The 21,962-nt window shown below is 46.3% G+C and overlaps 2 protein-coding genes across 3 annotated transcripts in view; one reads left to right on the top strand and one right to left on the bottom strand.

Moving 5' to 3' along the window:
• Positions 1–21,962, top strand: part of ABCC5 (ATP binding cassette subfamily C member 5) — a 528,771-nt gene that overhangs the window by 171,788 nt on the left and 335,021 nt on the right. The window lies entirely within an intron of this gene.
• LOC134499607 (cytochrome P450 2J5-like) overlaps positions 13,759–21,962 on the bottom strand; it is a 56,239-nt gene continuing 48,035 nt past the window's right edge. For both annotated transcript variants that reach the window (XM_063306332.1, XM_063306331.1), the window contains 2 exons: positions 16,743–16,884; positions 13,759–15,309 (listed from right to left, as the gene is read on the bottom strand). In XM_063306332.1, the coding sequence (XP_063162402.1) occupies positions 15,119–15,309; positions 16,743–16,884 (333 nt within the window). In that variant the 3' untranslated portion in view covers positions 13,759–15,118. The remainder of the gene's footprint in view (positions 15,310–16,742; positions 16,885–21,962) is intronic.

Raw genomic sequence — 21,962 nt, 5'->3', positions numbered from 1 at the left:
GGGAGGGGGACAAATGGAAGACGGCTTTCAACTGCCCGTTGGGGTCTTTTCAATATAAAGTTTTACCATTTGGGTTGGCCGGGGGCACCAGGAGTGTTTATGCAGTTAATTAATGAGGTCCTGCATGACCCCCTATTTAAGGGGGTGCTTGTGTATCTCGACGATGTTTTAATATATTCAGAGACTGAAAAAGAGCATGAACTCTTAGTAAAGCAAGTGCTCAGGAAACTCCGAAAGGCAGAGCTATACGCCAAGCTCTCCAAGTGTGAGTTTCACAAGGACCAAATTGACTACCTGGGCTATAGAATCTCGGCAAGGGGGATCGAGATGGACCCAAGCAAGGTCCAAGCCATACTGGCATGGGAGCACCCACGCACGAGGAGGCAACTCCAAAGTTTCCTCGGTTTCACAAATTTCTATAGGGGTTTTATCCAGGGGCTGGCAGAAATTGTGCTGCCTCTAACTGACCTACTCCAGACAAAGGGCCTGGGAGACGCACGTAAATCAAGGAACCCGGGGGTGCTCCTGAACTGGACAGCTGATTGTCAAAGGGCTTTCAAATGCCTCAAAAGCCTCTTTACAGCGGAGCCAGTACTGCAACACCCCGACCCCACCAGACCCTTCATTGTGCAAGTTGACGCATCCGACTTCTCCATCGGAGCACTCCTGCTTCAGCGAGATTTTGACAATCAGCTGAAGCCCTGCGTGTACCTTTCCCGCAAGTTCTCCGAAATGGAACGGAGATCGCACGTGTGGGAAAAGGAGGCGTTTGCAGTCAAGGCAGCCCTAGAGACATGGAGGCACCTCCTGGAAGGGGCCTCCTGCCCCTTCGAGGTCTGGACAGACCACAAGAACCTAGAGGCTCTCAGCACTCCAAAACGCCTCAGCCCAAAGCAAGTACTCTGGGCGCAATTCTTCAGCCAGTTTAACTTTAAATTAAAGTTCATACCGGGAAGGAAGAACTTCCTAGCAGATGCTCTTTCCCGACAGCCTCAGGATGCCAGCCAGGCATCGGACATTGTGGGTACTGTGTGGACCGACACACAGCTGGGCTGCCCTGTGGTCACGCACAGCCAAACAAGACCCCAACGCACCCAAGCACGAACACCCGCGAACGGAGGGAGCCACAGGTCAATTTCAACGAACTGGCAACAAAGACTCATTCAAGCCCTCGAGACAGATACATGGTTGCAAACCAACAAACACCATGTATCTGTTACGAATGGTCTAGCCTGGAGACAGAAGAACCTGTACGTGCCAGAGACACTGCGAGCGGAAGTTTTAAACCGCTCCCATGATGACAAGACGGCCGGACACTTCGGGTTCGTCAAAACATTACATTTAATCAGGCGACAATTCTGGTGGCCTACTCTCAGAAAGGACATTAAAGAATATGTCGCTGCTTGCCCCACATGTGCCATGTCAAAACGAAAGGTGGGGAAGCCCCAAGGACTGCTGCAGCAAGTAGCAAGCCCCTCCCACCCCTGGCAGGAAATTTCCATGGACTTCATTGTAGACCTACCACCCAGCCAAAGAAAAACGGTCATCTGGGTGGTAAAAGACTATTTTTCCAAGCAGACACACTTCATACCCTGCACGTCCATTCCCTCCATGCAACAGCTGTCACACCTATTCCTTACCCACATCTATAAACTCCACGGCGCCCCCTCCCATTTGGTGACTGATAGAGGCACACAATTTACATCTAGGTTCTGGAAAGAATTTTTAAAACTTACTGGGACCAAGCAGGCACTGTCCACGGCCTGGCACCCCCACACAGATGGCTCTACGGAGATTCTCAACTCCACCCTGGAGCAATTCCTACGATCCTTCATTAACTATCAGCAGGACAATTGGGTGGACCTGCTACCTTTTGCAGAGGTAGCCTACAACAACGCAGTGCACCAGAGCACAGGTCACACCCCTTTCAAAGTGGTTTATGGCAGAGACTTCGTGCCAATCCCAGAACTGCCCCAACCAGACACCCCACCCTGTTCCCCAGACGACTGGGAAGCACAACTGGCCACAGTTTGGCCCGTCATTCAGCTGGCCCTCGCAGACATGCAAGCTACATACAAAAAGTTTGCAGACAATCACAGGGTGGCACAACCGAACTACAAAGTGGGAGATAGGGTCTACCTCTCCACTAAGTTCATCAAATCCCCACAGCCCTCAAAGAAATTGGCACCCAAATTCATTGGACCGTTCCAAATCATAGAAATTATTAATCCAGTGACCTTCAAGCTGGACCTACCCCACAATTTGCAGTGCATACACCCAGTATTCCACTGTGTCCTGCTGAAACCGGCCACCCCTTCAAGATGGCACAAGGAAACCCCCCTGCCTCCACCCATCATGATAGATGGGCAACGACATTTTGAAATTAAGGAGGTACTAGACTCCAGGAAACTAAGGGGCACCCTACAGTACCTCATCAAATGGCGACACTTTCCACACTCAGAGTGGGTCCAAGCGCAAAACGTTGCAGCCAAATGGCTGGTCAAAAGCTTCCACGAAGCATACCCGGACAAACCGGCACCTTAGAATTCTCTTAGGGGGGCAGCATGTCATGTTCCCCGTTGCAAGGCATAAGTGCATCACAACGGGGAACATGCACATCAGGAAAGAGGAAGGGATAACCATTATCCTTTAAACACACACATCATCCCTTAAGCACCCAAACCCATAAATAAATCAACAGGACAAATGAACCGCACCCCAGACAGGATCTGGAAACCATTAACAGATCGGGAGAACTCCCACCCATTACCCCGGGGGATGCACCTGCACCGGACGAAGACAAGGAGACAAAGGGGAACATCGGAGATCGCCCGAATCGCCCATCGTCGGACCCATATCAATGCTAATCACCCATCCGGACCTGGCTTGGGGGACAATGGGGGGTGGAGGAGAACAAGGTCTGCCACCAGGGTATAAATGGGAGACCCTGATACCACACCCACATTCCCGTCTTTTTTCTCCGCATGCATTCTGTTTCAATAAACCCAGAAATCCTTAAACCCTTTAAGTGAGTCCACATTTTACTTGGAGCAAGGCTGCCCTGACAAGTAATAGAGTCTGCTGGAGTGGGTGGTTATAATAAATTTAATGAAATAAACGAACATAAGAAAAGATATGCCAGTTCAAACCAAAGGCTTATCTAGTCCAAGCTTCTATTTCTAACATGGAAACCAGATGTTGATGGGGAGTCACCAGCAGGAAATGACTAGTGCAATTCCATTTTTCTAACCATTTTTGTAGCCATTGTTCTCTCTGTATTTGTCTTTTACTCACTTACTCATTAACATTCATTAGAATGGCTCACATCAGAGGACTGTCTTAGGCTGAGAAGTTTCCAGGATTTGACTCCTCTTCCATACAATATCAGGAGGAATCCCTAAGCAAGACTACCACTTCTGCCTCAAGACAGAGGAAGGAGGCTTTATCCAGATTCTAATGTGCTTCAGCACATGCGCCATTTTTATTTTTCTCAGATTTATTTTCCAGCAAGTTTTAGAATTCCAACACCATAATCCTACCTTTTTTAACAATTAAAAGAAGTGGCTACTTTTAAGGAAACATCTAATAAGGTGAGAAAGGACAGATGGGTACATTAACTTCCCTAAAAAGCAGTGATTCGGACATTTTCTGCCATATCACTGATTGCTTTGCAGAACTCTTTCCATCCCCAGTGGGCTGCCATTCTGCCCTCCAACGTAGCATACAGGCTTTAGGGATAGACCTGTTGAAGGATTCCATCTTACATGTGAGATTTGTGCAGTTTCTTCTCTTTCTTGGACCGTTCCTCTGACTCAACCCAGCTGTCCTCTCTGAGTCACTGTCCTTGGTTATCATGCACTGTCAGCACCTGATCCAGGATGGTGGGGTCTGTTGGTGGTGGCTGCAGTATATGAGACACCCCCTTCCCAGCTGCAGTAAAGGTACCAAGGAAGCTCTCATTTCCTGATCAACTTCCCTTTTCCTTTTTTTTTTCCAAGCTGGGACATTTTTTTAATGAATACAGAAAGGAAGAGTTCAGATGTGGGCCACTGTGGAAAGATCCAAAGGTGTCTTTTCTGCATCCCACCTATTTCTGCTCATTTTTACCCCTGCCATGTGCTTTGTGGGTGGGGATGGAGGAACCAAAAGGCACAGAGTACTGGGACCTCATTTTTTGGAGAGTCTGAGACATTTGTCTCATCTCAGGAGAAATAAGGGTTAGCTAACCTCAAGATCTGACAACACAACTCACTGGCTGGAGCTAATATAGTTGTATGTATTACCAAGTTTTACTGAGGCTAAGCTAATATCATGGGAATTTGCATCAGTAAACACTTCTTTCAGTTCTCATGGTACACTAACCCCACTCTCCATTGATCCAGTTACATATTGTGGAAAGAAGCTCCTTAATTTACCATTCCCCAAATCCCCAGTAGATATAGAGTAAATATTTCTTTGCCCTTTTAAGCTGTACTTTCAACTTAACATTTTTAGTTGCAGTTTCTTTCCTTACAAGCAAAAGAAATCTACACATTACCTGCTCCAAATGGCATAAATGCTTCTCTTGTCACAAAATGTCCTTCCTTGTCCAAAAAATGATTGGGGTTGAATTTTTCAGGTGTCTCCCATTGTTCAGAATCAAAAAGAAGAAAACGCAGGTCTGCAACAGCCACAGTTCCCTAAAATGAAGAAATAAACAGAAACATCTAAGCAAGCTCAGTTCTTGTTTCTGGATATCCCATTTCTTTTCCTTGCGTGTTTCAGGTATATTTCAAGCACCACATGTACTTAGTCCTACAGGATATTCCTACTATCTCTTTATGATTCCCTTTTTTATTTCTTAACTAAACTTTTCTCTGTAGTTTCCCTTCAATCGCTGCCACCAGTGATTTTGTCAGTATATAACATAAAGCAAGAAAGTTTGCTCCATCTGGTCCACTTTACTCTTGTTTATGTTGCACCATATTTGCCATGCAATGCTCAGTTTCCCAGCTACAGCAGAATCTTTTCAACTTCTTCACTAAGGTCTAACACATGCTGAGATATTGTGCTTATGTCCTCAGATTCCCATGGCACAGTAAGTCTGAAGGAGGCAATAAGTTAAGCGCCAAATGTCCTGTGCTTCAGGAACATTGGTGTCCAGGCTCCTTCCCTTGTTTTTTCCACTGGAGATCCTGATTCCCCCCATACCTTTGACTCCCAACCCTTCTCTTCATGGAAGCAGCTGAGAGGCAAATGGGGAAGATGAACGTCAGTGGATTTATCCTCCACTGACATAGTTTGTGTCCCCAAAGACTTGTGTGATAGGGCTAATATTCCATTTTTGTTTTAAGTGCCCTAAAGAACAGCAATGTTGGTAGCAAACTATGTTGGCAGATTGCTGGGAAAGCCTTTGGCCCAGGAGAGATCAGAAAAGTCACACACCAGGCATTTCTATAAAAATAATTTTATTTACAGAAAACAAACATATTTAAAGGCTGTTTGCTGAGAGGAGAGATTTCTCTCAGCTGCATATTCTCTGCAAGCCTACACTGAAGGGAAACTGAAACTAAAACAAGTTCAGGCAAGTTCCTCCCTTAGGCAATGCAACCATTAACACGTGAAAAGGGGACAATTAAATTCAACCTCTTCGCCCGGCCAGAATGATTAGTTACCATAGTAACCTTAATCTGTAGTAGAAAACAATATATTAACATCACCAACATTGCCAGGAATTTCTCACTCACCATAGGGTCCTTGCACCCACCAGTCCATACCTGCCCTTTGGTGCTGTTTAGGGCAGGCTCCCTTCATTTCCCAATGACTGGAATTCTTCAGATGAGTCCTCTGAGTCTATGGAGGTCTCATTGTGCCTCCCTTTGATGGCTGCTGCCTCTGTCCCTTTGTCCTTTTTGGTCAGAGTCTTCATGCTGCCTCCTTTGGCTCTTCCTGATGTGGTAGACAGTGGGCAGTTGGCTGCTCAGTGTCCTTCCTTGCCACATTTGAAGCATAAGCCCTTCCTCACTCTCCACTCCTTCTCATCCCAGGGTTGGCTGGTTGCATTCCTTTCTATGGGGTTTCTTGGGTTGCTGGGCACTTCACTATGGTGTATGATCTCTGCTGTGGTTTAACTTGGATCCGTACCTCCTCCACCTTGCCTGCCAGGCATATCAATTCTCTCAGTGATTTGGGGTTCCCTCAGGCCAAGGGGCATTCTAAGATTTTGGGGTGTACACTGTCTTTGAAGTACTCTATTTTAAGGAATTCTGGACAGTCAGTTAGTCTTCCCACCAGCACCTTAAACTCCATGGTGTACTCCAATACTGACCTGCTCCCTTGCTTTATGTTCTGCAAGTCCATCCTAGCCTTCATTGCTGACAGCGGGTTCTCAAACCTCTTTCAAAGCATGCATAAAACTATGGAAGTCTCATAGTTCTGGGGCTGCTGCCTCATGCAGTTCCTCCAACCATTGCGTGGCCTCAGCCCTCAAGTGTGCTGACACATACCTCACTTTGGCATCCTCTGAGTGGAAAGTTCCTTTGAATTCCTCCATGAACCCCCTTAAGTGAGTTTAAAAACATACCAGCTGTTTGGGGTCTCCATTGAACTTGATGCTCAGACCCCTGCCTCCAAACAATTCCTCCTTTCTCCAGACTCCGCTTGCTCCCATTGAGGTCGGGGCTCTCATGCTCCAGGGGGTCGGCACAATCCACATCCAGGTTGCTGATTCCCTCACCTTAGCCCTGGCTGCAATGCTTTCACTTTCGGGGAGCGCCTGCCTCTCTGTTGTCATTGCCCCAACCACTGCTGCTTGAATCTGGGTTCCATGGTCTAGCCTCCAGAGCAGGCATTCCATCACTCCTCATAGGGTAGACAGGACTTGCTCTAGTCTCACCACTCAGTCCTCCATCTCTGGTTATGGGAGTCAAGCACCACAGCTGACATCCACCTCCATCCCCGCACTCACGTCTGTGTACCAGGTGGTCCTGGGGGTCCCCAGGTTGCTGGTCAGCCACGGTTCGCTCACCGTGGTCCAGGGTGTCTACACAGTTCATCACAGGTTCATTTGGGGTGTCATCACCAAGGCCATCAGAATCTCCCCTGTAGCCTCCTGCTGCTCCCCTCATCCTCCTGGGGTCTGTCTCAGTGATGCAGTCCCAGGCTCACAAGTGTCCTTTGCTTGCCTGCTGAGAGTTCCCTTCTGCTGCTTCTAAGAAGTTTGTTGTTCGACTTTCCAGGTTGCTTGTGTCATCCCCTGGTGAAGTCATCATGAGCAGGCTGCCTTCGGGATGCAACACATTATCTGGTAAAGTCACCATTTGGACAAATTCATAGCTTTCTGTGAGGATCACGATCTTTAAAATCCAAACCAAGTAACTTCCAACACAAGCTACGGAAGGTACGTGAAGTTCTTTATTGAGTCAAGCATCATTCTCCATCAAAGCTATGAATAATTCCCCTTTGCTCAGATCCCTTCTTTAAATGTTTAGCTCCCTCTTAGCCCTGCCCCTCCTCTTCCTCTGGTTTCTCTTCTTTGTAATTCAATTTTATTTTGTGCTGATCTCCACCTTCCTGCTTTGCACTGGCCAGCACCAATAGTTCATTCTTTCAATGGGCTTTCGTGCTGCTTGCCCCAGAGATGCTAATTGCTGTCTCATCACCCTCTGCTGTCTTGCAGGTCCACACATCTCCAGAACCTCCTATTGTTCTTCATTCTTTACATTCCTTATATTCCTTTCCTATCAAACCCATGTAAGGTTGGAGCATCCAGATGCAATCAACCATTGTCTCTGGATTTTCCATCCTTACAAAGGCTAGAGAAGCAGGATTTAAAGAAAACTGTTTGTGCTTTAAAAAGGGTTTTCCCATATTCAGCCACGTTCTTAGGTTAAAACACCATTTTAAACCGCTGCCCAAGTTGGCTATTGCAGGGTTAAAAATGCAGAGTTAAAAACATAGCGTTAAAATCATAGAGTTATAGCCATAGAGCTAAAAACGTAGAGCTAAAAACATAGAGATCTTCAAACCATGTGATCCAGGGACATGCCTGGACATGATACATAAACATTGCCTTGCTTGCTGCCATGTAAGCAAGAAAAAGGCAATAAACTATACTTGTTTTCAAAGCTCTGTAAGCTTTATAAACATCCTCCACTGTTGTTGTGTTTTCCATCCTAGATAGTTAAGGAAAGAAAAGTCAGTTTCTCCCTGTCAGAACAAGGTGTTGGATCTGATAGAGGCAGTGTAATGGTTGCCTATTCTAAAACACCATCAGACTCATGAGTATGAATTCAAAGATATCTGATTTATTAAAGAATAGTATGCAGGATCACAGAAAAATCTGAGAATGATGAAAGTGTGCCAAATTCAAACTAAAAACCCTCGGTGCAAATGAAATCCCTCCCCCCGTAGAATCTTCTCAAGTTCACAATCCCAGGTGCTCCTAACGGGTTCTGATGGTCTGCGGGAAAAGTCCTTGAACAGATAACATAACCCAAACACATTCCATTGTACTGATTTCACATACAGAGCTTGGTACAAGGTCTCACAGCAGCTCCCTCCCAAACAGAAACACACGTCAGCGCCATGGCATGTGAAACGTTATGATGTATAAACTACATTGAATCAGTGAACATGACATACTGCCCCCCCAAAATGAAGAATACATTAAGCAGCAGGCTTCAAAGGATAAGCAAGGTGGAAACGGTTAACTAAATCGGAGCGTTTACATGGTGAGCAGACACCCATTCAGGATGAGCAAAGTGATTCCATCGGACCAGATACTGCAGGGTGCCTCGAAGCTTGCGAGAATCAACGATGTCCTTGATTTCAAAGTGTTGTTGGCCATCAATCATAATTGGAGCAGGAGGAGGAGGTTGAGGGTGCCAACGCGGTGAGTGGTGCACAGGCTTAAGCAAGCTGCAATGGAAAACAGGGTGCAAGCATTTCAAATTGTGAGGCAGTTCCAATTTAACAGTAACTGGATTGACAATATCAACAACAGGAGAAGGACCAATGAATTTGGGAGCAAGTTTTTTAGAGGGTTGAGGTGATTTGATAAACTTAGTAGATAGATACACCTGATCCCCAACTTTGAAGTCGTGTTGTAAAGAACGATGCTTATCAGCTTGAGACTTGTAAGCAGCCTGGGCATCAGCCAAAGCTTGTTGAATTACTGGCCAGGAATCAGACCGTTTAACAGCCCAGTCAGATGCAGAACATGTTTGGGAAGTGGGCTGTGGCAGTTCAGGGATGGGAACAAAGTCATGACCAGAAACTACGTGAAAAGGGGATTGTCTGGTACTTTGATGCACAGCATTGTTGTAAGCAACTTCAGCAAAAGGTAACAACTCCACCCAATCATCCTGATGGTAGTTAACGTATGCTCTAAGAAACTGTTCAAGAGTGGGATTTAAAATCTCAGTAGAACCGTCAGTCTGTGGATGGGACAATGTGGACAGCACTTGTTTAGTGCCAATCAATTTTAAAAATGATTTCCAAAATTGGGAAGTAAACTGTGTGCTGCAGTCAGAAATTAAATGGGAGGGGCTACCATGGAGGTGGTAGATGTGGTGGAGAAATAGGCACGCTAATTGTGGGGTTGACGGGATGGATGCACATGGAATGAAATGAGCTTGTTTAGAGAAAAAATCCTTTACAACCCAAATGACAGTTTTCTTCTGACTGTGAGGTAGGTCCACAATGAAATCCATAGAAATCTCATCCCAGAGGTGGGGCGGGCTGGCCACTGGCTGTAGAAGCCCCTATGGTTTCCCCCCTTTTCGTTTTGACATGGCACAAACAGGACAGGAAGCAACATAGTCTTTTACATCATGCCTTAAGGTTGGCCATCAAAATTGACAGCAAACCAAATGCAAGGTTTTGACAAAATCAAAGTGTCCAGCAAGTTTATCATCATGGGAACACTGCAAAACATCAGCTAGTAAAGTTTCAGGCACATAAAGGCAGTGTTCCACCCACACCAGACCATTTTCAAAAGAAACATTCTCTCTATTAGCTAGCAACCAAGTGTCAGATTTCAGTGCCTGGAGAAAGTCCTTCTGTAACTGACAAGGAACTTGCACTTTCCGCTTCCCAGACTGGGCTGGGGGCGGGGTTGCCTGCACATGGGTCTGGCTCCAAGTGACAGCAACCAAGCCCAGTTGTGGTTCAGTGAGAACAGTCCCAACCACATCTGCCACCTGGTCAAGGTCCTGAGGCAACCATGACAAAGCATTGGCCAGAAAGTTTTTCTTTCCTGGAATAAATTTTAACTGGAAGTTAAAGCGACTGAAAAACTGAGCCCAGAGAATCTGTTTAGGGCTGAGATGTCGTGAGGTGCGGAGGGCTTCCAAATTCCTGTGATCGGTCCAAACCTCGAAAGGGCATTTAGCACTTTCAAGGAGATGGCACCAGGTTTCTAAAGCTGCTTTTACAGCAAATGCCTCCTTTTCCCAAACATGCCAATGGCATTCTGTTTCAGAAAATTTCCTGGATAGATAAGCACAGGGTTTTAAGCAATTTTCTGAATCCCTTTGTAACAAAATAGCCCCAAGAGAGGAGTCAGAAGCATCAACTTGGACCCCAAAGGGGCGTTCAGGATCAGGGTGCTATAGAATAGGCTCAGCAGTGAAAAGGGTTTTTAATTTCTTAAATGCTGCCTGGCATTCAGGCGTCCAATTCAGCACTGCCCCAGGGTTTTTTACTTTGCGTGTCTCCCCCAAGTCCTTGGTACAGAGTAAATCAGTGAGGGGCAGAGCAATCTCAGCAAACCCCTGGATAAATTGCTGATAGTAATTACTGAACCCTAGGAAACCTCATAATTGCCTCCGGGTGCGGGGACGTTCCCAACTTAGAATCGCCTGAATTTTTGCAGGGTCCATTTCTATACCCCAGTCACACACTCGATAGCCCAGATAGTCAAGTTGGGTTTTGTGAAACTCACATTTGGAAAGTTTTGCATAGAGTTTGGCATCTCTAAGTTTGTGTGACACCTGTCTGAGGAGGCGTTTGTGTTCCTCCTCGGTTTCAGTGTAAATGAGAACATCATCTAAATAAACCAGGACCCCATTAAACAAATAATCATCTAATACTTCATTAATCAATTGCATGAAGACTCCAGGTGCCCTTGCCAAGCCAAATGGGAGGACTTTGTACTGAAATGATCCTAGTGGGCAATTAAAAGCAGTTTTCCACTCATCCCCAGCTTTTATGCGAATGCAGAAATAGGCTTCGCAAAGATCGAGCTTGGAGAAAATCTTGCCCTTTGACCAATGAGCTAACATGTCCTTCATGAGGGGCAGAGGGTACTTGTTGATAATAGAGATGAAATTTAACCCTCGATAGTCAGTACAGAGTCAAAGCGTGCCATCTTTCTTTTCCCAGAATAACACAGGAGCCCCAACTGGGGAATTAGCAGGTTCAATAAACCCCCTTGGCAGATTTTTGTCAATGAAGTCCCGTAATGCCTCGAGCTCCTTCTGAGTCATTGGATAAATTTTTGGCTTGGGCAATTGAGCATTGGGGACCAACTCTATTGCACAGTCAGTTTTCCGGTGGGGGGGTAACTGATCTGCTTCCATCTCCCCAAATACGTCTGCAAATTCTTGGTATTGAGCAGGCAAGCCTTCTAAATGTGGCAAGTCAGGGTGCGGTGTGGCGATCGCTGCCCTTCCAACCCCCGCACGTGCAACTATCTCCGCTGTAGGAGCTTGGTAAAATCCATCTTTAAAAGTCACAGTTCTGTGCTCCCAGTTTATATAGGGGCTTTGATAGGTCCACCAGGGGATCCCCAGGATTACCAAGGGATTGCCAACAGGCGCTACAACAAATTTCAAAGTCTCACGGTGGCTGCCCATTTGCATTGCCACAGTAACAGTGAAATGGGCTGCCCCCCCCCCCTGTTGAACCATCCAACTGTGTGAAGATCAAAGGATGTTGGAGGGGGAAACTAGGCAGTTCCAAAGCAGCAACCAGATCAGCAACCAATTGAACACCTGGAACACCCAGAGTCAACTAAAGCCCATACTTCTGTAGTTTTTGTGCGGGAACCCAATTTCACTTTTACTGCTAAAGTGGGACAGTCAGCACTCACCATAGTATCTTTGCGCCCATCCTCTTCCACCTGCCCACTGGCGCTCTTCATGGCAGGTGGCTGGTGTTTCCCACCGGCTCCTTAGAGCCATCTTCAGCCTCTCCTGAGAAGTAAATTACTTCTTCAGCATCGGCTGTCCCCTTGGCTGCTGTCATTCACCATGAGGGGGGGGCGATTTGGCCGATGGCTTCCCCACTCGATCTCCAGCCTTGGCTTTTGGGCGATCAGCTGCTCAATGGCCCTCCTTTCCACATCGGGGACACTGGCCCCTTGCATAGCGCCAATCTCTCTCCTCATCCCAGGCTCTATAGCTAGGCCGGGCGGCAGTAGCAGCACTTCAGGGTTCCCTCATGGGGGCGGGTGGTTTTTCAGATTTTCTAGTTTGCATGAAGGTATGCTGAGCATGCTCAGCCTTTCCTGCCAGACATATCCAGTCGTACAATGACTCAGGGTCGTCTCTACACAACGCCCAACACAGGACGTCCTGGTTGAGTCCCTCTTTAAAACGCTCTATTAGAGTTGACTCAGACCAGTCAGTGATTTTCCCAGCCAGAGCTTTAAACTCCAGGGCATAATCAGCTACTGACATTTGGCCCTGGGTAAGATCCTTCAGCACCTACTTAGCTCTTGCCTTGGCCAGAGGATCTTCAAAATGCAGCTTTAACACCCACATGAAATCCTCAAAATAATCAAGTGCAGGGGAGTCAGCATCACTTAATTGAACATACTAGTCAGCCTCTCGACCCTTCAACTTGGTGGCAATGGCAGTTACTTTAGCCTCTTCAGAAGGGAAGCATGCCCCAAACTGCCTCATATAACTTTTAGCATTAGTTAAAAAGAAAGATAACTTTGTTGAATCCCCATCAAATTTGACAGAAAAGTCTCTCACTCTGCCTCTTGCTGGAGTGGAACCAGCTGGCGCCTGAGTGGTTGGGCCCCAGGTTACAGTGGCTTTCCCCTTTTGGGGTGGGGATACTGATGGCCAGGCTCTGCAGGGTGGAGATTCATTCCGGGGCTGTCTCCAGCCCCGCTCTGCCGGCGGTCTGGATGGGAGGATGGGGGATGTTTGCGGGAAGCTGGGATCTCCTCCACACCTCCCCTGCCCCTCCAGTGACAAAGACAGGTTTTTCAACATGTGCTCCATCGATTCTATTTTGGCTTCCACCACTCTTAGTCTCTCAGGCGTTCGAGAGTCCCCTCTCCTTCGCGTGCCCGGTTTCCTCTCAGTTGACACCATAGTAGATTCTTTGTCTGGGGTTAGCAGGAACCGATACTTCCAGGACGTCCCCGACATCCCTGGTTGGGGTTCCCCCACTTCATCCGAGGTGATCTACTCTGCGAGCAATTCGCTGGGTGCTGGTTGCTTTGGCTGTTCCCCATTGTCAGATTCCTCTGGAACAGAATTGGAATTCGATTCATCCCTTGACAGGTCTCAGGATTCTGAAGGTTCTGGGGTGAGAGTCAGTTCTCCGCTCTTGACCGTCAACTCGGGCATCAAGCTAGCCATATCCTCGAGTCCCCCAGTTATGGATTTTGACTCAGCCATCTTTAACTATTTTCCCTCACAAGAGACTGATCTTGGTAGGAGCTAACGGTACAACTTTGGGGATTCTCAGCTTTATGTAATGGTTGCCTATTCTAAAACACCATCAGACTCATGAGTGTGAATTCAAAGGTATCTGATTTATTAAAGAATAGTATGCAGGATCACAGAGAAAGCTGAGAATGATGAAAGCGCGCCAAATTCAAACTAAAAACCCTCGGTGCAAATGAAATCCCTCCCCCCGCAGAGTCTTCTCAAGTTCACAATCCCAGGTGCTCCTAATGGGTTCTGATGGTCTGTGGGAAAAGTCCTTGAACAGATAACATAACCCAAACACATTCCATTGCACTGATTTCACATACAGAGCTTGGTACAAGGTCTCACAGCAGCTCCCTCCCAAACAGAAACGTGTGTCAGCGCCATGGCATGTGAAACGTTACTATGTATAAACTACATTGAATCAGTGAACATGACAGGCAGTGTTTGTGTGTCTGGAATTAAGGGAGATGGCTGAATAGATCAAATCCTTTTTTTTTCCTGTTTTTCTCTTTTTTCTGATTAGAAAACTGATAAGGCTTTAAAAAGCAGGCATTAAGGAATTAAGGAAAACTGTGCAAGGGCTGAACCCTTAGATCTATCAGGCTGGTGGCTGGGAGGAAAACCCCTTCCTTCAAAACCATGCCGTCATGGGCACCATGTGCTTCCTGGCATGTGGCTGGGGATCCATGTGGGGTGGGTTGCCGTGCATGTAACATTCAGACACCTCACTTCTGGTAAAACATGCAGTGGATGGTGCAGGGGGTGCACACATCAGTTCTGGCAAAACACGCAATGGATGATGGGAGAGGGAGTGGAGCATACACATCGCTTATGGGACACATCACTTCTGGCAAAACATGGGGGCGGCCTATGACATCACTTTCTTATCTGACTCAGCACTTTCTTATCTGATCAAGCCCTGTCAAAAAAGGTATACACTATTACTACTGTTGTAAACAAGGGCCACAGCCAATTGTTGTGAAACTGGAATGGAATATAGTAGAATGGGCTGGAACAGCATTCTGAAAATAGAATATATATAAGAAATATGGGGATACACTAGAGTTAAATGACAGCAATAATTAAGAACTGTAGCCCTTTCCGTATTGTGACAGAAGACAATCCCAAAAATGTGGTCAACAGTCACTTGCTTTCCCCAGGAACTGCCCAGTATCCCATCAGCCCTTGCAATAGGACAGTTCTGGCAAGGTTTCATTACATCATTAGCCCTTTCCCCATTGCTCAAGCAGGCACCAGTAGTCCCCACAGCAGTCAGTGGGAGACATCCAAGTTTCTGCTGCCAGGGATGGATGGGAAGGTCTGAAGCAATCCTGAGAGATGCTGGAAGAAGTCATTCACAAGATCTGAAAAGCCAACCCTGAAGGTGATCAATCTACAAACATGTTGAACAAGAGAGAGATCATAAGATGTAACAAGGAAGCCCCTCTTGTTATTTGTCCATATTATGGTGTCCCGATACAAGGAAGAGCACAAATCTTGTAACGAGAAGGATGTACAGTCAACCCCATTATGGGTTCTTGACTGAGCTTTTCCACTCCTTCTGGTGGCTCCAACCTAAATTCCCTCAGCAGCCTGGTAAAGAGGTTGAAGAACTCGATCTTTGCAAGGAGTTCCCCCAAGCAGGCACGAGCTCCTACACAGAAAAATAAAGGAAAAACAAGAAATCAGTAATAATCCATTTTGGCCATTCATTGACCATTCCCCCTACTTTGAAATGAATCTAGAAAAGCAATTTGAGCTGGTACATGAACCCCTCCTCTTTCAACACATTAGGAAAGCATCCTAAGTGTTCTCTTCCCGAATAGGAAGGGTTAATTCACTAACCACGTTAATCATATTATGTTAATGCAGCAAAACTATTGGTGGTTTTCCTTTATTTTTTGCCTTGCAGAAGGGGATCAGCTGTTGTGACAATGCATTTCTATTAAATACAATTTTGTCATGTCCCATTTATACCATGGAGGATAATGGGATGTTTTTCACCCATCAGCCTTTGCTTTTTTCCTCTCTTCCTTTCCCTGTTTCTTCCCTCCTTCTCTGTTGACTCCCCTGAACCCACCAAGAGTTGTGAGCATGCACACAGATGCACTCGGACACCTGCCCATGGACCACTTTTTGTACAGGAAATTCCAAAATGGCCAGAAAGGGCAGAGGGATACATGAATTCCTCTAAAAGGCAGCGGTGGGATTCTTTGGCAGACCCCTTTGCCATTCTCAGGGGGCTGCCATTCTGCCCTTCAGCTTAGGATACAGACTCAGGGACAGACCTGTTGAGGGATTCCATATTTCACCTGAGACGCCACTGGCTCTTTCTTGGCACTTTTCCTATGATGCAACCCAGCAACTCTGAATCATTACTGTCTTCAGGACACACGAGCAGCACCTGATATGGGGTGGCTGGGTCTGCATGGTGACGTCTGGTTTCACACCCCTTCCAACTGCAGTGAAGGTACCAAGGAGGCTCTGACTTTCTGACCAACTTTCCTTTTCCATCCCTTCTTTTCCCAAGTTGGAGCAAACTATCCTTTAAGGAATACACAGCAGAAGAAACCAGATCTGGGCCACTGTGAAAAGATTCAGGGGAGTCCTACCCACCTCCCACCTGTTTCTGTCCATTCTTGAAGCCCACTATGTGCCAGGGAAGGGGGAAGAAACCAAAAGCCATAGAGACAGGGTGCCCACAAGGGATCCATTTCTATGGGGCCTCTCTAGGAAGTTTGTCTCAGTGTCAGGAGAAATATGGGTTAGCTAGCCTCATGATCAGTACTTCCCAAAGATGTGAGACTGACTGGAGTTAGTTTAACTGACTGCATTAATGAGTCTGTTTAGGGTAAATCTAAGTCCCTGAGGTTTAGTTCTCTGGGTCAATTAACTCTTCCTAAGTTCCAATGAACACTAATCTTTCCCTCCATTGATCCAGTTGCATGTTGTGGAAAGAGAGTCCTTCATTTTACATTGGCCAAATCCCCAGATGTCATGGACCAAATGTTTCTTTTTCTTTTTCACACACACCTCTCCTAAAATAAACATCATTTGCCAATCATTAACCCTATTATTATAATTAACCTGCTCCAAAGGGAAGAAATGCTTCTTTTAGCACAAAATTTCCTTCCTTGTCCAAAAAATGATTTGGGTTGAACTCTTCAGGTGTCTCCCAGTGTTCAGGATCCAAAAGAACAGAACGTAAGTCTGGAAGAAGTATAGCTCCCTATAAGGAAGAAATAAACTGACGTAAACATGTAGACAAGCATGGACTGATTCTTGCTCATTCTTTGGCTGGGCCTGACAAGAGCAAACCCCACCCTCACTAGCACTGAAGATGTTACCTAGTTGGGTAACAAAACATCTGCAAGAAAACAACCAAGGTCAGAAAATACCAAGGACTCCAAAGTAGGGACCAGTCTGATCTCCACTGGGAGGCTGTTCCACAGTATCAATACTGCCACAGAAAAGCAGTACCTTCTTGCTTCATCCCCCTGAACCGCCCAAAAGTATGAGATTTCTAGCAGGAGAACCTGGTTGATCTGATTATCAGTCCCCTACTGGTTGGAGTCCACCAGCCGTCTGTCAGTTTGTCGTACTGTGGTGGCTTGCTTGTTGCTAGGATTCTGGAAGCTCTGCCACCAGTAGTTCTACTACTAAATGTGTCACCCATGGTGGACAGGTTTCAGCAGAGCTTCCAGACAAAGAACAGACTAGGGAGCAAGGCCTGGCAATCTACTCCCGAAAACATGCCAACGAAAACCCTCTGGATTATAACAGAATGTTTTGCAATATAGTACTGGAAGATGAGCCCCTCAGGTCAGAAGGCACTCAATATGCTACTGGGGAAGAGCTGCCTTCTCAAAGTAGAGATGACTGACCTTAATGATGTGGATGGAGTAAAGCCTCTGGGACCTTCATTTGCTGATGAGGCACAACTCAAAATGAGAAGTAACAGCTACAAACTTCCATTAATAATTAGGACATGGAATGTACAAAGAATGAATCAAGGAAAATTGGAAGTTGTCAAGAATGAAATGGAACACCTAAAGATCAACATCTTAGGCATTAGTGAGCTGATGTGGAATGGCATTGGTCACTTTGATTCTGACAGTCATATGGTATAATATGCTGGGAATGAAAAATTGAAGAGGAACTGCATGGCATTCATCATTTAGAAGAATAGTTCAAGATCAATTCTAAAGTACTATGCTGCCAGTGATAGACTAATATCTATATGCCTACAAGGAAGACCAGTTAATACTACTACTATTCAAATGTATGCACCAACCACGAATGCTGAAGATGAAGAAAGTGAATACTTCTATGAAATGTTGCAATCTGAAATTGATCAAACATGCAATCAAGATGCTCTATTAATCATTGGCGACTGGAACGCAATAGTTGGAAATAAAGAAGGATCAGTAGTTGGAAAATATGGCCTTGGTGACAGAAACAATGCTGGAGATCACATGATAGAATTCTGTAAGACCAATGATTTATTTATTTGCAACATTTTTTCCAACAACACAGTCAATGACTATATACATGGACCTCACCAGATGGATTACATAGAAATCAAATTGATGATGTTTGTGGAAGGAGACAATGGAGAAGCTCAATACTATCGGTTAAGACAAATCCGGAGCTGACTGTGAGACAGATGATCAATTGCTCATGTGCAAGTTCATGCTGAAGCTGAAGAAAACTAAAGCAAATCCCAAAGTGCCAAAGTATGATCTAGAAAATATCCCACCTGGATTTAGAGATCACCTCAAAAATAGGTTTGATGTACTAAACACTGATGACCAAAGACCAGAAGAGTTGTGGGAAGACATTAAGAACATAATATGCGAAGAAAGGGGAAAATCATTAAAAAGGCAGGAGAGAAAGAAAAGATCCAAATGGATGTCAGATGAGACTCTGGAACTTGCTTTTAAATACCAAGTAGCTAAAGCTAATGGAAGAAAGAATGAAGTAAGAGAACTAAATAGAAAATTTCAAAGGGCAGCTCGATAAGATAAGGAAAAATATTATGATGAAATATGCAAAGACCTAGAATTAGAAAATCAAAGAGGAAGAACACAATCAGCATTTCTCAAGCTGCAAGAGCTGAAGAGAAAATTCAAGTCCCAAGTTGCTATCCTTAAAGATTCTATGGGCAATACATTAAATGACACAGGTAGTATTAAGAGAAGATGGAAGGAATATACAGAATCACTGTATAAAAAAGTTAGTCGATGTTCAGCTATTTAAGGAAGCAGAATATGATCAAGAACCACTGGTTCTGAAGGAAGAAGTTCAAGCTGCACTGAAGGTTTTGGTGAAAAACAAGGCTCCAGGAATTGATGGATTATCAATTGAGATATTTCAACAATCAGATGCAGCAGTGGAGCACTTAATCATCAGCACGTCAAGTTTGGAAGACAACAACCTGGCCAACTGACGGGAAGACATCCATATTCATACCCATTCCAAGGAAAGGAGATCAAACAGAATGTGGAAATTATTGAACAATTTCGTTGATTTCACATGCTAGCAAAATGTTGCTGAAAATAATTCAACAACATTTGCAGCCTTACATTGGCAGAGAACTACCAGAAGTCCAAGCTGGATTTAGAAGAGGATGCAGTATGAGAGATATCATTGCTGATGTCAGATGAATCTTGGCTGAATGTAAAGAATACTGGAAAGATGTTTACCTCTGTATCATTGATTACACAAAGGCATCTGACTGTGTGGACCATAACAAGTTATGGTTAATATTATGAAGAATGGGAATTCCAGAACACTTAATTGTACTCTGTCATGTTCACTGTTTCAATGTGCAATGTACATCGTAACGTTTCACATGCCATGGCGCTGACGCGCGTTTCTGGTTGGGAGGGAGCTGCTGTGAAACCTTATGCCCAGTTCTGTATCTATGTTTGTTTCAATGGAATGTGTTTGGGTTATCTTTTGTGTTCAAGGTCTGTTTCTCACAGATCAGCAGAACTCGTTAGGAGCACCTGGGATTGTGCACTTGAGACGGTTCTACGGGGGGAGGGATTTCATTTGCATCTGGGGTTTTAAGTGTGATTTTGGCATGCTTTCATCATTCTCAGCTTTCTTTGTACCTGCATACTATTCTTTAATAAATCAGATATCTTTGTATTCCTGCTTATGAGTCTGAGAATGTTTTAGAATAGGCAACCATTACATAAAGCTGAGAATTACCAAAGTATACCGTTAGCTCCTACCAAGATTCATTCTTGCGAGGGAAGTTAGTTAACGATAGCCGAGTTGAAACTCACGATCAGAGGACTTGAGGAGCCGGCTAGCCCGATGCCCAAGTCGACGGTCAGGAGTGGAGAACTGACCCCCCCTCCCCCCGAACTTTCGTACCACCTGAAGGATTCAGGGTCCAGCCCTGAGCTGGAGGAATCCAGCGAGGGGGGAGAACCAGAGCAACCGGGACGGAGTGAATCGCTCACGGAGCTGATCACTTGGGAGGCAATGGAGAAACCCCTGCCAGGGGCGTCCCGGGCATCCTGGAAGACCGGTTCCCGCTGACCCCAGATGTGGAATCCCCCACAGTAGCAACGGGGAGACGGCCTAACGGGACAAGGAGGGAGGAATTGCAAACCCCTGAAAGGCTGAGAGTGATTGAGGCCAAAATAGAATTGATAGAGTCTATGTTAAAAAACCTGTCTTTATCATTGGCCAGGCAGGGAAGGCACGACGGAGGCCCCAGCTTCGTGCAACCATCCCCCATCCTTCCACCCGAACCGCCGGTGGAGCGAGGGAGGAGGCGGCTCTGGGCTGGATCTCCGCCTCACAGAGGGGCAACTACCATGTCCCGGAGCCCCACCACCCAAGCAGTCGCTGGTTCTGCTTCAGCAGGAGGGGGAGTGAAGGACTTTTCTGTCAAATTTGATGGAGATCCAACCAAGCTATCTTTCTTCCTCACTCATGCAAAGAGTTACATGAGGCAATGTGGACCATGTTTCCAGTCTGAAGAGGCTAAGATAACGGCAATTGCCACCAAGTTAAAGGATAGAGCGGCTGATTGGTATGTACAATTAACTGAGGCTGACTCCCCTGATCTCGAGTATTTCGAGGACTTTATGCTGGCGTTAAAGCTGCATTTTGAGAATCCTTTGGCCAAGACAAGAGCTAAGAAAGTGCTGAGGGACCTCACCCAGGGCCAGATGTCGGTAGCCGATTATGCCCTGGAATTTAAAGCTTTGGCTGGCAAAATTCCTGATTGGTCTCAGTCAACCCTCATAGAACGGTTTAAAGAGGGGCTCAATCAGGATGTCCTAAAATGGGCGCTGTGTAGAGACGACCCAGAGTCATTGCACGAGTGGATCTGTCTGGCAGGGAAGGCTGAACATGCCCAGCAAACTTTCATGCAAACCAGACGAGCTGAGAGACCACCAGCCACCATGAGGGGACCCCGAAGTGCCGCAACTGCTGCCCAGCCAGGCTACAGGGCCTGGGAAGAGCAGACAGATCGGCACTACATGCGGGGTCAGTGTCTCCGATGCGGAAAGGAAGGCCACCAAGCAGCAGACTGCCCAAAAGCCAAGGGGGCCGTTCGAGTGGTAAAGGCTCCGGCCAAATTGCCCCCCCCCTTTGTGACAGGGGACAGCAGCCAAGGGAGCAGCCGATGAGGAGGAAGAGCTTTACTTCTTTGAAGAGGCTGAGGCTGCCTCTAAGGAGCCGGCAGGAAACGCCAGCCACCTGCCCTGAAAAGCGCCGGTGGGCAGGTGGAGGAGGACGGGCGCGAAGACTCTATGGTGAGTGCTGATTGCCCCACTTTAACGGTGAAAGTGAAAGTGGGCTCCCACACTAAGTCTACGGAAGTCTGGGCTCTAGTTGACTCTGGGTGTTCCAGGTGTCTCATCCACCCTGATTTGGTTGCTGCTTTGGACTTGCCTAGCTTTCCCCTCCAGCAGCCTTTGATCTTTACCGAATTGGATGGGTCACCGGTGGGAGGGGGCCCAGCAACCCATTTCACTGGAACTGTCGCAATGCAAATGGGCAGCTACAGAGAGGCTTTAAAATTTATAGTGGCTCCTGTTGGCAATCCCTTGGTGGTGCTGGGAATTCCTTGGTTTACTATTTTGTTGTTTATTCATTCAGTCGCTTCCGACTCTTCGTGACTTCATGGACCAGCCCACGCCAGAGCTTCCTGTCGGTCGTCAACACCCCCAGCTCCCCCAGGGATGAGTCCGTCACCTCTAGAATATCATCCATCCACCTTGCCCATGGTCGGCCCCTCTTCCTTTTGCCCTCCGCTCTCCCCAGCATCAGCATCTT

This window comes from Candoia aspera, chromosome 6, assembly GCF_035149785.1.
Source record: "Candoia aspera isolate rCanAsp1 chromosome 6, rCanAsp1.hap2, whole genome shotgun sequence".
NCBI classification, from domain to species: Eukaryota; Metazoa; Chordata; class Lepidosauria; order Squamata; family Boidae; genus Candoia; species Candoia aspera.
This window is presented reverse-complemented; position numbering and strand designations above follow the sequence as displayed.